Source organism: Diadema antillarum, unplaced genomic scaffold, assembly GCF_040938485.1.
Source record: "Diadema antillarum isolate AM-2024a unplaced genomic scaffold, OU_Dant_1.0 seq00000702_RagTag, whole genome shotgun sequence".
Classification (NCBI taxonomy): Eukaryota; Metazoa; Echinodermata; class Echinoidea; order Diadematoida; family Diadematidae; genus Diadema; species Diadema antillarum.
In genome coordinates this window covers 399,076-413,423 of record NW_027271607.1, presented here as the reverse complement: position 1 = coordinate 413,423, position 14,348 = coordinate 399,076, and the positions used below count along the sequence as shown (strand labels likewise).

Genomic DNA, 14,348 nt, shown 5'->3' with positions numbered 1-14,348 from the left:
ATTTTCTTATTATTCTCTGTATTTTTCTGGACCTTTAATCGCAAATATCTCCATTTGGCAAATATGGACTTGTCGGTTTTTGCAAACAAACTCTTCATATATATATATATATATATATATATATGTATATATATATATATTATGTATATATATATATATATATTCACAAATATATATATATGTGACAAAAGATATCCCATGTTTCAGGTGTATTAATATTACACCTGCCTTAAAATCATCCAAAATTAGAAAAAAGAGCAAGAGTTAACTGTGATATACCTTGGCTCGGAAACATGCTTTTACTTTTATTAGCTAAAACAAAAATTTCCTGAATTTTATTATGATATACAAGAAAAAATTCAAGGGTATGACATCAACTCGTTCATCTGAACATTTATAAGGACTGGTCAAGAAAAGTTTTCGGAAAAGTTGAAATTTCGTAATGAAGTATCTTCCTTACCTTTTTTACCCAATTTTTGTCATTTTTTTGTATCTTTTACAGGGAGTATTTTCTCTTTCCTTCAAAATCTTATTTGATTTTGGGTTAAATTTCCTCTTTGAAGGAAAACAGCTTACCACAACGCACGCCGACGTCTTGGCTATGATCGCAGTCCTGCAGCCAAGTGTCGTTGGAGATGCAGTCGGCTATGTCATCTTCGTCGCCCAGGCAACTCACGTCTGTCAAGAGGATAGGCCCAGTCCCACTACCATAGAATGCGTAAGCCTTGACGCTGGAGGCGTGGTCGTAGCCAAGAGATCGACAGACCACGTCGCCATCGGAAATCGACCACCTGTTGCCGCAAATGGTTCCCCACTCTCCATTGAGATACACCTCTACTCTTCCAGATCCAGGGGAGTTTCCACCGACAAGTCGGATGGGCGTGGCTGGGTCCGCTTCTGAGGGAGCAAGAGAAGATTAGGCAGAGAAAGAAAAAAAAAAGGGGGGATGTAGAAGCGGAGAAGAAAGAGGGGACACATTTCAGTTGTTGTTGTTGTTTTTAATTCGTAGTGATTATTATAGTAAATGATACTCATATTAATGTGTTTGGGTAGCCTTATTTGAGAGCTGAACATCGATATTTTCCTCATACTCCAGCATTGCCTGACTACTGTTCTAGCGGGACATTGTGGACGACGTATTTTGTTCAAGCATGAACGTCCCGAGTAAGGTTCAAGCCCCGGAGACAGCCTCTTTACAATTATCATACAACTTAATTCAGTACAACTTAAATTAAAGATCTGCCCCTAGGTGCACAGTAAAACGTGCTGTTTTGGACATATACCTGGACAGAATGTTTGGGACACTAGTCAGGATGCTTCAGCCGCACATACTATGTCCTCTTGGGAGCAAGAGTGTATACCTGCTCACCGTTTCATGAAAATTTCCAGCCATGAAAATTTGTCAAATTGCAAAAAGTAACTGTCATTAATCTAAGCTTCTCAGTCAATCAAGAGCAAGGATTTGCTATAGTGGTCAGGGCGATAACTCTAACGAAATGGTGCCTTGGAAGAAGAGCCAGATGTATTCAGTGGGAATGGTTTTGTTTGATAATTGCATAAACTTACAAATTTATTGGGCTGCAAATATCGCTATTTCGCTTTTATGCTTTCCAGTTTTTGTTTTTTATTTTTACATAACAGCTTTATGTCGCTGAGCGTTGACCAAAACATAATTAGCACTGTAACTAATTTTCGTTAGATGTGTGAGACCCCACATTCTTCGCACGAAAAACAAGATAATTTTTGGTCTCTCTAAAAAAATCAGGGAAACACATATTTGAAATGGAAATAGGACAAATGAATATGAAACTATACACTGTAGCCTGTGAGGTATGTCGTGAAGGTATGCATATACTTGGACATGACAATGCTTAAAAGTAAGTAATGTGGAGTATTTTTTTTTTCGGGACAATGTGCTGGGATGGTAACAGCGTTGAACTAGGTGGGTGTGCCGGTGATCATTTTAGTCACTGTACCTGATAATCGAATGGGATCACGCCTGTACAGCCGACCCATCATCGCATTAACCGAATCTTCCCCCTATGAGCCCATAGATTGATGAATTTTAGAAATACTGTATGAGTCCGCTTGGCAGAATACATTACTGCATACCTCACTACTACTGACATCGTACAAATCACCTTTTCAATCTTCTTTTGTTTCTACAGGGAGATAATGATATCAGTGTTTCATCAAAGTCCCTTTCTTACGACGTGTAGATGTCTTTGTAACTAGTACAAAATATGTGACTGAAAAGATAAGTTGTTAGATAAAATAAATGCTTTGTTTAAAAAAAATGACGTGTATGTACCTGCTGCGATACATGTTTTAAGAAAGCGTATTTTTTTAAGTGTATTTTACTTGAAAGGTAATATTCTGGAAGTTATCAATATCATTCTGGATTACTAAGAGATTAGCATAATAGGGGTGTGTTTGTGAAAATGGCATCTTGTGCATTGTAAATGTGTTGTCGTATGTTTTGTTTGTGTATGCGGGTGTGTGTGTGTGGGTGTGGGTGCGTGTTTGCCGACGTTTTTGTTACTTATGGTTTTATAGAAAGAAGAGATATACCGCTGTATTTACTTTTCCGAGGTTAGTTTTAAATAAGGTCCATTGCCTTCTCACTAAACCCTCACTTGATATCTTTGTTTGTTTGTTTGTTTTTGTTTTGTCACGTTGTAATGTTATACTTGTCATACCATTTTTTAATGTATGCATGTTTTATGAAGTGAAAATAAATGGAATGGGAAATGAAGAAAAAAAGTATAAAAGCAAGAGTTTGCTAATGTCGTCATTATACGTCTATGTCACTATGAAAGAATGCATGGGTGAGTGTGTCTGTGAATTCATTGTTATACCCGGTGGATTGCAAACGACTCCGGCATCCTCGCTGGGTGAGCAGTTATGCTCGCCCAGGGGCCGGTGCTGACAGTCAAGTAGACTGGGTTCGTCTCCTGTGCACCGGACGTCGTCCAGTAGAATGGTGCCGTCGCCAGGCCCGTAGAATGCGCAGCAACGCCACTTTCTGGCGCCAGGATAGCCAAGCATGTTGCACACCACTTCGGCATCGTTCAGGTCCCAGTCGTCATCACAGACCGTGCCCCACCCATCTCCGTGATTTACCTCCACTCTGCCCTCCCACGGGTAACTTCCACCGGAAAGTCGGACCGCCAGAGAGGCAGGTGGCGCTACGGAAATAAACAGTAACCAACATCAAAACAATCCTGAATGAAATTACATAATAATAATATACCATTTACTGCCCATGGCATTATACATTGATCGAAGTGAGTATCCGAAACCTCCAGTATAAGGTCAGTCAAAACATCTTGATATTCTCCAGTTTCAGGTAGGTAGAACTTCAAACGATAAAACACAGAAATATAGGAGTAACCTTAAATTTGTCCGAGGGAAAGTCAAGGAGAATATGAATATGTTGAAGTAGAAGGGGAGGCATAAAATCTTACCTGGCAAGCAAATCACGCCAGCATCGCTGGTGTGTTGGCAGGTGTTGACCCCGTTCCCCAAATATGCGCACTCTCCCAGGTTCGCCTCGTAGCCGATGCAGGCGACTTTGCTCAGGAGGACGTCACCCGGGCCCTCTCCAAACGCGCCGCAGCAGCGATACTTCTTGGCGCCGGGAAAGCCCAACATTCGGCAAACCACGTCTGCTTCCTCCATGCCCCAGCCGCGATCACACACCGTCCCCCACTCGCCGTTCCCGAATCGCACTTCAACGCGCCCCTCTTGGCTACTCGTCCCGTCTGCAAGTCTAACTTCCATACTTCCTTGCGTCGACGGGGTAGTCTCAAATAAAGCCCAGTAGGCTAATGAAAAAACAAAAACCAATGGTACATGATAATGTGTTTAGTGTTTTGTTTCCGTGACAGTACTATCAATCTTAGATACAGATCTTTCAACAGATACAAAAGGTTTGCTAGAATATATTGGTAGTGACAGAGAGCAGACAAAATATCTTTGTGACTTGCCTCATCCAGTGTCAGACATCGGAACTGATAGCATGGCAAAGAAGTCATCAATCAGATGCAATAAGAAATCATGTTCTTAATACTCTATAAAGAAATGCAATAAATCTTGTACTGGTTTCTGCAGTTATATTACCAACTAACATGAGAGCTCTTCGAGAAATCAAGCGCTTGTGATAAGCCAGATGTTTCCAATTCATATGCAATATTTAACCCACTTATTATGTTTTACACGTACGTACATTCACATGTAAGAGCCTCACAAGACCGGGACCTCTATAGAAACAGGTTAAAATTTATGGGCTACCCATAAAAGCTTTTCGATAGAACGCCAATAAGAGGAAAGGTAAAAATCAATGCATGAACGCATGCTATCATTGGACTTCTGATTGTTTGATCATAGACACAAAGGCTAGTCTAAATTTCTGAAATGCTATCATTCTTCAGCTACACAGTTGCAATTATACTGCCTTTTTTAATCATACAATTCTAAACTATATAAAGTAATGCTTTGAAGTATCAAGTAAAATGTGAAATTACAAAAGCGAAGTATACTGATGGTACATAGTATGTTAGAGACTATTGATGAGTTTATTTGTTGACCTGTTTTCATGGTACTATTATTGAACGAAAAGAACGGAAAGAACGATCGAGATCAGGATGTTGTACTACTAACCGTTGTTAACCAAAACGCGAAGAGAACAACACAGTGGCAAGAGTCATTCAGTGACTCAACCACCAGTGCGTAGGTCAATGAACTTACTATCCATGGTCGAGGAGAGAGTTGACGAGCCCGCCATGTTACACTGCACTGCGGCATCCTGTCCCCAGCCACAGGGGCTGGTTAGACGCGAGCACTGGGCGATATTCGACTCGACTCCGATGCAGGTAAGATCGCCTATCACCACTGGGATGGTGTCAGAGTGATCCACGCCCAGCGCGATGGATTCCCCGCGGTACCCCAGCGCTGAGCACACCATCTTTGCCTCCGGGCTCCTGAAAGAGTCCCCACAGACTGTTCCCCATCGACCGTCAGTATAGACCTCAACTCGCCCTTCTCCCTCGCTGGTAGATGGCTCCAGGCGAAGTGGTATAGGTGGACCTATATAAAGTGTACAATAATACATAACATTTGAAGTTCAGTTGTGACATGACTGAAGAAATAAGCTTGTAGTTGCAATCTAAGCACGGCATTTATTTCTTGTTTCATCATCACAATGGAATTTCAGAGGTACAGTCAGTCTAATATGATTTCACACACACACACACTGCACACACACACACACTCTCTCTCTCTGTGTCTCTCTCTCAACTTTATTTTGTTGCGTAACGGCAAAGAGAAATTTAAAAAGATAAACTCAGCATTTTTTTTTTCTTGACTGATGTATGCAACTAAAGGGTCCGTCAAAGATAATGTTGTGAGTATCGATCTAAATGTTCGAGATAAGTAGGTCAGTTGTATCACAAAAAAGAATCTACCATATGGAAATGCAGCAATAATAGTCCAGTCAAAATATGAAATGACCCACAACTAATTGCAACAGAAACGATTCCACTTGCATTTGACCCGGAAGAGCTATCAAAATAACATATTAAAAGTTCCCTAAAATTCGAGTGGTGGATCAGTGTCTAATTTGCATAAATTCAAGATGGCCGCCGTACAACCTATTTATGCCTATATCTGGGGATATGTAACCCACAGAAAGTAAATTCCGGTGTCTAATCCTATGTTTTTTAGGTCAAGGAATACAAATATGTTATGTATAGCAACTTTCAAACATCCTTTTATATAGTTTTTGCATATATTTGCATATAATTACATGCAAAATGGTCGCCATATTGCCTGCGCAAGCCCGTATCTTCGTATATCATTAATGTAGTACACTCAGGAATAAGTCGCTATATATCTGGACATAAAACCGCAGAAAATAAATTCTGGTGTCTAAACCTATAGATGTTTTTTAGGTCAAGGAATACAATTATGATATGAGCAGTAACTTTCAAACTTCCCTTTATACATTTTTTTGCATATATTTCCATTCAATTAAATGCAAAATGACCGCCGTAGTGCCACTACAGGCTTATATTTCTATCTGTAAAAGGTACCTAGTGATGGTGTCTGTGGTCTTAATTTTACTACTGAGAATCACTGATGTAGAATACGTTCCACTCAGCAATAGTTACCTATATTTCACTAAAAATTTGCATATATTTATACATAAATCTATTCAAATTACTACCGTGAATATGATTTCAGATATACGAATACAAGCTGCAGAAGGTTGATTGTACTGTAATGTCTCATCCAAGATATCAAGGGAAAATTGTTATACCATTTAAAACCTTGATGATTATCCTACACCTAGTGTGTATATTCTTGCATTTATTAAAAGTATTGTATTACATTGTACTCACATTTTCTTGAGATACAGCCTCAAAACAGAGAACAACTGTAAGTAGCATCGAATAGAACATATCTTTATTAACTGTAGATTCAACTTATCTTCCAAAGTGTGCTCAATAGGTACACAAATATTAAAGTCTAAAATTATGTAGTAGGAATCGTTAAAATATTTCATGATTGCATGATATCTAATGTATTATGTTTTGTAATTTGCCCTCATGTTTACTGCTTATTACTTGTGTCTATGTTGCAATTCTTTATTTCTTCTCTCTTTTTTTTTTGCCAAGGGGGGGGGGGGCATGTCATCAAGTTCATGATTATCCATAAGCTACTCTACAAAAGTTTAATGAGTTTGGACATATCTCATATAGCTTTCAAAGTGTGCTTACGGTACACAAAAATTGGTCTTAAATCATTCAGCAGGTTTTTTTTTTTTCAAACATCTTTTTTCTTACCTACGATGATTTACATCCATGTTTAGTTGATACTTGTGTCCTTTGTTGCAAAACTTTTGGTAAAGGCATGTTTATCAATGAGCAACATATGACCGTGATAATTTGTATGGAAGTGGATTTTGTCATATTTTTGCACGGTTTCACCCAGTGACTCACTGAAAATGTAAAACATTGTGATTTACAGCCAGATACAAAGAAAAAGAAAAAAAAAGGAAATGCCTTAACATTTCTATTACTAGTACTCTGGATTCATCAGTCGATCAATACAAACAGCATCCTTCTCATTGGCTTCAAGCTCATACAACACATATAAATTCTTATACGTCTTACTTTCACCATTTTTCATGTTGTATCTGCAGCTTTATTAAAAGAAATGTTTCCTATTGCATTGAGGCTTCGCACTAATAACATTTTCACCAACACACAGTTGTTGTTTTTTAGAAATGCGAGCAGCATGAAGGCTGAATTCAATTTTGCTGGCGAAAAAGCAGTCTTAAGTCAGATAAAAAACAAAATACATAACAGCATTTTCTGTTCCTAACCCTTCCAAAAGGTCCCTTCCCTCCAGCTTTTCTTCAAGTTAAACAGTGGAAGGGAAATGACATACAATCATTGGAATTTGGACGATTTTAGGAAGATGTTTAATCAAAAATATGTTCTGATCACTACAGACACAGTGCAGCTATTAAGAACTCCTGAAGAAAGTCTGATGCAACTGCAAGACAGGATGTTAGCAACTGGCAGTGTATAGTTGCAGGGCAAGCAGATTTGACTGCACACAACCCATACCAGTGTCAGATGCGGGCCATTATATATCAGACACTTGTAATGTTGTATTTCTAAAATATGTGAGGAGTGAGATTATGCTGTTCTAATTGGTGACTAGGAATAAGAAGCATTCTCGAAAGACATCGACACAGTTTACAACAAACGTGAGACTTACCACGCTTCAGTATGAAATAGAGCCAAGATCCTGTTTGCTTTAAATTAATCAACTGCAATTTCACACCATCCTAGTCCAGAATTTGTGGTAAACACATAAAACACTGTGAGTGTAAGCTATAGTTTTGTATACTCGTGTTTCTATTTTGAGAGATCACATTACATACCTTAGTATCTGTATTATCACAAGCTAGAAAATGAAAATGATGTACAGGAAACGAAAGTTTTCTTGAAATCAAGTGACTCATCTTAGCCAAAGGTTCAAGACAGCAAAAAAGATTCAAGCTAATATTGCAAATAGCCATCATTTATATTCTACTGTCCGGTCGTCGGTCATGCATACATTTTCAAAAACCATTTCCAGCTAGGTTCTCTTTAAAAAAAAACCCATGTAATGACAGATTTTCAACAAACTAGGCAAGTAGCATCCCAAGGATGATAGGCTTTCAAGGTGTTCAAATAGACACCATATTCCGAAAGGTCCCAGAACCCCGAAATTAAGGAATCTATTATAAAAAAAAAACTCCCGTCACACACACACACCCTCACACACACACACCCTCACACACACACACACACAAAAGTAGAACCAAGTGTAACAGAGCTAGGTATAATGTACAAAGTTGAATATCTTGGAGATTGCATATAGATTTAAGTTTACTTTCACAGTTTAACTTATTTTCGAAATATTACACATTATATATATATATATATATATATATATATATATATATATATATATATATATATATATTGACAGCAAATCTTGCACATATAGACGTGGCTGGTGTTGGGTAGCACCCCTTTAATCATCGAGTGTGGTCTTGTAGTGTTGTCTGTGTACAGACAACACTACAAGACCACACTCAGCACCAACACAATCCTGAAGAAGGGCTTTTCGCCTGAAAGCTCGATGATTAAAGGGGTGCTACCCAACACCAGCCACGTCTATATATGCAAGACTTGCTGTCAATAGATTTACTGTCCTTGCACCGCCCCGCCATGTTGTGGTTAAGTCCTTTGATGTCAGTATATATATATATATATATATATATATATATATATATATATATATATAATGATACTTGTAATCAATGTGTTGGTACCAGTACAGAAAGATGACGAATCAGGGTGGTAATGCATTTCAGTCCAACAGTGCTATTTAGTCAGACCAAATTTTCGACGCAAACATTCGTCTTTCTTCACAATTGTCATTGTCGATCCTGAGGAAGATGAATGTATCCGTCGAAAATTTGGTCTGAATAAATAGCACTGTTGAACTGAAATGCATTGCCACCATACTTCGTATGTATATATATATATATATATATATATATATACATATATCACGGGTACCATCTACCCCAACCCCCCCCCCCCCTCCACCCCAGGCCACAGGATGCCCAAAGGCACCTTAAATATTACCTATAGGTGCGGATGCCTTGGGGCTGGGACCAGTTATTGGGGGCCACTTTTGATTTTTGATCCTCTTTTTGAAAACATATGGTCAAATTTTCAACAAACTTAGTACTGTAGGTGCATTTATCGCTAGTGTCATGAATATATGAACATCATGCCTCCCTGGGCCATGGAGGTCCCTAAAGGCTTGTAGAAATGGCCCTTCCCAAAGTCTTCCAATTTCCTCTCTCCCAAGTAATAGTCTGTAAGAATGCATGGAAGGTGAACTTGAGATACTCGAGTGAGGGCTGGACCCCTGGGTCTTTTATTCAGAAAGTGAGTGAGTGACATGGTATCCTGATATGACAAGAACATTCTCTAAACAAATGTCCAAACTCACGAAGCTTTTGTAGAGTAGCTTATGGATATAAGCTACTCTTAATTTGAATAGATTTATGTATAAATATATGCAAATTTTTAGTGAAATATAGGTAATTATTCCTGATTGGAACGTTTTCTACAACAGTGACTTTCAGCAGTAAATTAAGACCATAGACACCACCACTGGGTACCTTTTACAGATAGAGATATAAGCCTGTAGAGGAATTATGGCGGCCATTTTGCATTTAGTGAATGCAAATATATTCCAAAAAATGTATAAAGGGAAGCTTGAAAGTTACTGCTAATATCATAATTGTATTCCCTGACCTAAAAAACATAGGTTTAGACACCAGAATATATTTTTTGTGGGTTTTATGTCCAGATATATAGCGACTTATTCCTGAGTGTACTACATTAATGGTATACGAAGATACGGGCTTGCACAGGCAATATGGCGGCCATTTTGCATGTAATTATATGCAAATATATGCAAAAACTATATAAAGGGATGCTTGAAAGTTGCTACAGATAACATAATTGTATTCCTTGACCTAAAAAACATAGGTTTAGACACCGGAATTTACTTTCTATTGGTTACGTATCCCAAGATATAGGCATAAACAGGTTGTATGGCGGCCATTTTGAATTTATGCAAATTAGACACTGATCCACCACTCGAATTTTAGGGAACTTTTAATATGTTATTTTGATAGCTCTTCCGGGTCAAATGCAAGTGGAATCGTTTCTGTTGCAATTAGTTGTGGGTTAACCCACTTTTTGTCGTATTTTGACTGGACTATAAAAAAGCCTAAAACATAAGAATATAATTTTTCTCAATAAGGCAAAACTCTAGACGGTGTAGTCTAGAAACGTTTTTATTACATCTATTGTTTAAGTTTTATAGTTAACAATACTTGACATTGATTATACTGATTCAGATTCGTACATTGGTTGTTTCTATCCCTCATTTACGTTTTGGAACTTTTGGAAGCACTCAAGTTTTTTTTTTTTTTTCATCTGCTTATGGTAAATTATGCCTTCAAATCTAAATGTATTCGATGTTTCGTCTTATTTCTCATAATTGTGTGTTTGATATCATTTCAATGATGAAAAGGGACAATCCTTCGCACGTACCTCTGAGACTGAACGAAGTGTCGATGTACCGGCAGATTTCCTCAGGACTGGAGAAACCAATTGCTAAGTTCATTGACATGATAAGTCCTACTTGGGAGAGATTCGGCACCATAATGCGAGTCACGTTCAGCGCTCCTCCAACAATCTCGGTGCAGCGGAACTCGTTGGTTAGCAGGCCGAAGAAGTATCTAACGATTCGTTGTGCGGTAGAAGTAATGAGGTCCGGAGTGGTCGCTGACGCCAGGCGATCGCAGAGTTCTTCTGAAGTGTCGTAGCCTGCTGCTACAGCCACCAGTCTAGGAACCTCCTCGAGAAGCCCCCCGATAGATGACGCGGGTAGGCCCGCTTCCATGAGAGCACTGGCTATGCTATCTAAATTAGAGCATAGACCGGCTCCGACTGGTATGAGTACCTTGGTCAGTTCGGTAGCAAATTGGATCACCATGTCTTGTTCGCTTCTCATCTGACCCAGAATGTCGTCGATCGCCGGACATACCGAATCGACGTCATACGAATCAATGCCATATAACTCTCTCTCGATCCTCTGGATTTCTGCCATGACGTCAAAGTCTTGAAGACCTGGTATGTTAAAAGGTGAAGGGTTAGAGGTCTCGTGCGCGTAAGATATAATTTCTGGCATATCCCATGACTCGGGCGTCTGGTAAGCATAGCCAGGCGTCTGGTAAGCATAACCGGGCGACGATGTTGAGAACGAATAACTCCCCGGCATGGCAGACTCCATGGCCATGCTCCAAATCAGTCTGCAAACGGCCTCGCCGTCGAAAGGTGCGTCGGTCCGCACCGAGGTTAAAATGGGATCGCAGATCATCTGAAGTACTTCCGGGCCACCAAGAAGGACCGGCAACCTTGGAGCAATCTTCATGCAGATGTGCGCCAGTCCCTCCAACTGCGTTTCGGCCGTCCAGCTTGCCCCCGCAGCATCAATTATGTTGGCAACGGTGAGAAGCGGGCTTACCTCTCCAGGAACTATCCAGGAACTGTCCTGCGTGTTCAGAGGCAGCAGACAGTCGTAGGCTTGCTGCCAGTCCACCTGCCATTCCGTAGGTAATGGACATGGCTCCAATGTTCCTAGGAAATTTCCGGGAAAGAGCATACAGCAGAACTTATACACAGACGCATACATAAACACACACAGTTCACAAAATGATAATTCATCTCATCTTTGCTGGTAACGGGAATTTATTGTGTCACCATAAAGCCCGATGCATCACTAAAGCAATCCACATCTGCACACACCCTATCATTAGGGCCTGAGCTGTCAACAAATCTTTTAGTCTACGTTAGTGGAAAAGACATGAATAAAACAGAAAATATCAGCATCCCACGCATTAAAAATCAATAACAACAATCAATAAGCTGCAATTATGCTGCTTCGGAGAAAACTGCACGAAAGTTTATAGACAGATTTTGAAGAACCATAATCTTTTCGTTCTGATATCGTGATTGGTTTTTTCCTAGTTCAATTATCACTTGATAATATTGACACATAATCGAAATGTGTTAACTGGTCATATTCATTGCCTGCAGGGTGATAAAAATCTTTGGTGCTGCAGAAATACTACAGTTTTGTCCCTTCGAGGAATCTAATTTGAACAGTTTCATTTCTTCATGTCTTTCGGTTAGTTTAACATGGGGATTAAATAAATCATTCGGTATGTCTCTTCACAATCTTTTTCTTGCGATACAAAAAGAAACATTCCTTGAATGCAATAACATCTAAATATATAACCAGCAACTGGAATGAATTGTCACTTAATGCAATGCAACAAAAAAAAAAGAAAAGAAAATAATATTCACTATTTCTTTCATCCATTAAATCCTTTTATTGTGGCGAAATACCCAAATGAAATTTTCGCAGCCATTTTTTTTTCCGAGTCTGCAATCATAACAGCTTTTGATAAAGTGAATCAACATAGATTATTTGCTTAGTTATAATTATCCTTTACCATTCGTCCTCAGTCTTTTCCGAGCCACGGGATTTGCTATACCTCAACATAGGAATCAGCCAAATTGAAAAAGCTTAGAAGGTATGCTATCTGAAAAAAAAAACATGAAAAAGAGAGGAACATATTTTAAAGACTTACAGTTAACGAATTTAGATTCTCTTTGGACTGCATATTAACGATTTAAGCAAGGTGCAGGAAGTATGAATGCTTCGACTTTTCAAGAAACTTCAATAGTCACTTAATTAATACATGTATTATGATTAGGTATTGCAGAAGTTGTTCATGCATTTTTTAAAAGACAAAAACCAATGTTTTAAGGATTATAAGAGGTTTAAAAGAAGTCGATTCTCTACACCACCAGCTAGATACCAAGTACTGCTCTGTTTACAGACATTCCATCACCTGATTGTCATATCAGGATATGGACATTTTGCCATACCGATATTGCAATACCAACGCTTGCATTTTATTTGGAACTTCATTTCTATCATTAAAAATACCCCACCCAGATCAATGGTATTCTCCCGTTATTCAAAGTTATTACTGGCATTATTATTGCAAAAGGCAACATAATAGTGTCTCAAGCATGTTTCCCTGTGTCATCCCATTCCATTTTCATGTACCCAACCTTCAAAAGATTATGATATCCGAGTAGAAAAATGGATTAATTAAACGAAATCCTAATATATTGCACCATCATCCATTTTGAAATACGGAATACAAGATACTAGATTCTGTTTATTTCACAGTTGTAAATACCAAAAATAATAATGTGCATGTTCGCTGGAGATCCCTGAAGGTATTTTGATTATAACCTTGTGGTTTCCTCTTTGTGTGTGTGTGTGTGAATTCATTATGTTTGTACGTTTGTATCTGCATGTTTTTACGAAATATCTATTTGTATGTATGTGTTTTTCTTATGAAGCGAATAAGAGTATAATGGTTATGAGAATAAACATATTAAGTCCTGATTACTTTAGATGCAGCGGTATATGCAATACCATTGAGATATAAGTCATAGGAAGACTCACAACTGGATATCATTCTAGAATGTGGAGGCTGACGGAATGAGTGCGAACTAGTAAGGAGAAACAATGCGAAACTGACTTTAAAAATCGTTAACATTACTTCCGTCAATGTGAGACTTACCAAGTGATGCCGAAGGAGCGAAGAATTGCGCTACCAGTAACGCCTGAACAATCGCGATAATCATTGCTGTACTGTCGTTGATTCCCCTACCTTCTTTGAATATTGAACCAACTCAAAGCGAAAACGCAGTATCAAAACTTTACCCTGTGGATATCACTGAGATATTTCACCACGTTACTTTACGCCTGTAATGATATTGCTCTCAGTTACAGTTCTAATATAGTAGGCCTATATTGAGAGGAAATGACAAAAATGACGTCAGATCTGGGGCAGTGGTGTTATAATGCTTTAAAGTTCTTCTACAGGGTAATCTAATCGTTCCATAGATACTTAAGTATGGGACGCCGGATTCGACGCCCAGTCGTCGCTAACAGCTAATAAAGAAATCATATTATTTTTCTAGAGTCAAAAGAGAACCAGCAAAGGTACTCAAGTGGACTCTGGTGTATGAAATCTGTAAATGCCCATCGTCAACAGGGTCAGAATAACATTTAATCTCTTCTTCATATAGCATGAGTAATTCGATTCAAGT

General features: G+C 38.7%; 1 protein-coding gene across 1 annotated transcript in view; it reads right to left on the bottom strand.

The window, feature by feature from the left end:
* Window positions 1-13,936, bottom strand: part of LOC139737745 (uncharacterized) — a 48,289-nt gene extending 34,353 nt beyond the window's left edge. Inside the window, exons 1-6 of the mRNA XM_071648421.1 lie at window positions 13,817-13,936; window positions 10,701-11,789; window positions 4,750-5,088; window positions 3,468-3,827; window positions 2,859-3,188; window positions 577-897 (exon numbers count right to left, since the gene is read on the bottom strand). Coding sequence (XP_071504522.1) covers window positions 577-897; window positions 2,859-3,188; window positions 3,468-3,827; window positions 4,750-5,088; window positions 10,701-11,789; window positions 13,817-13,880 — 2,503 coding nt within the window. The 5' untranslated portion in view covers window positions 13,881-13,936. The remainder of the gene's footprint in view (window positions 1-576; window positions 898-2,858; window positions 3,189-3,467; window positions 3,828-4,749; window positions 5,089-10,700; window positions 11,790-13,816) is intronic.
* Window positions 13,937-14,348: the final 412 nt, after the last annotated feature.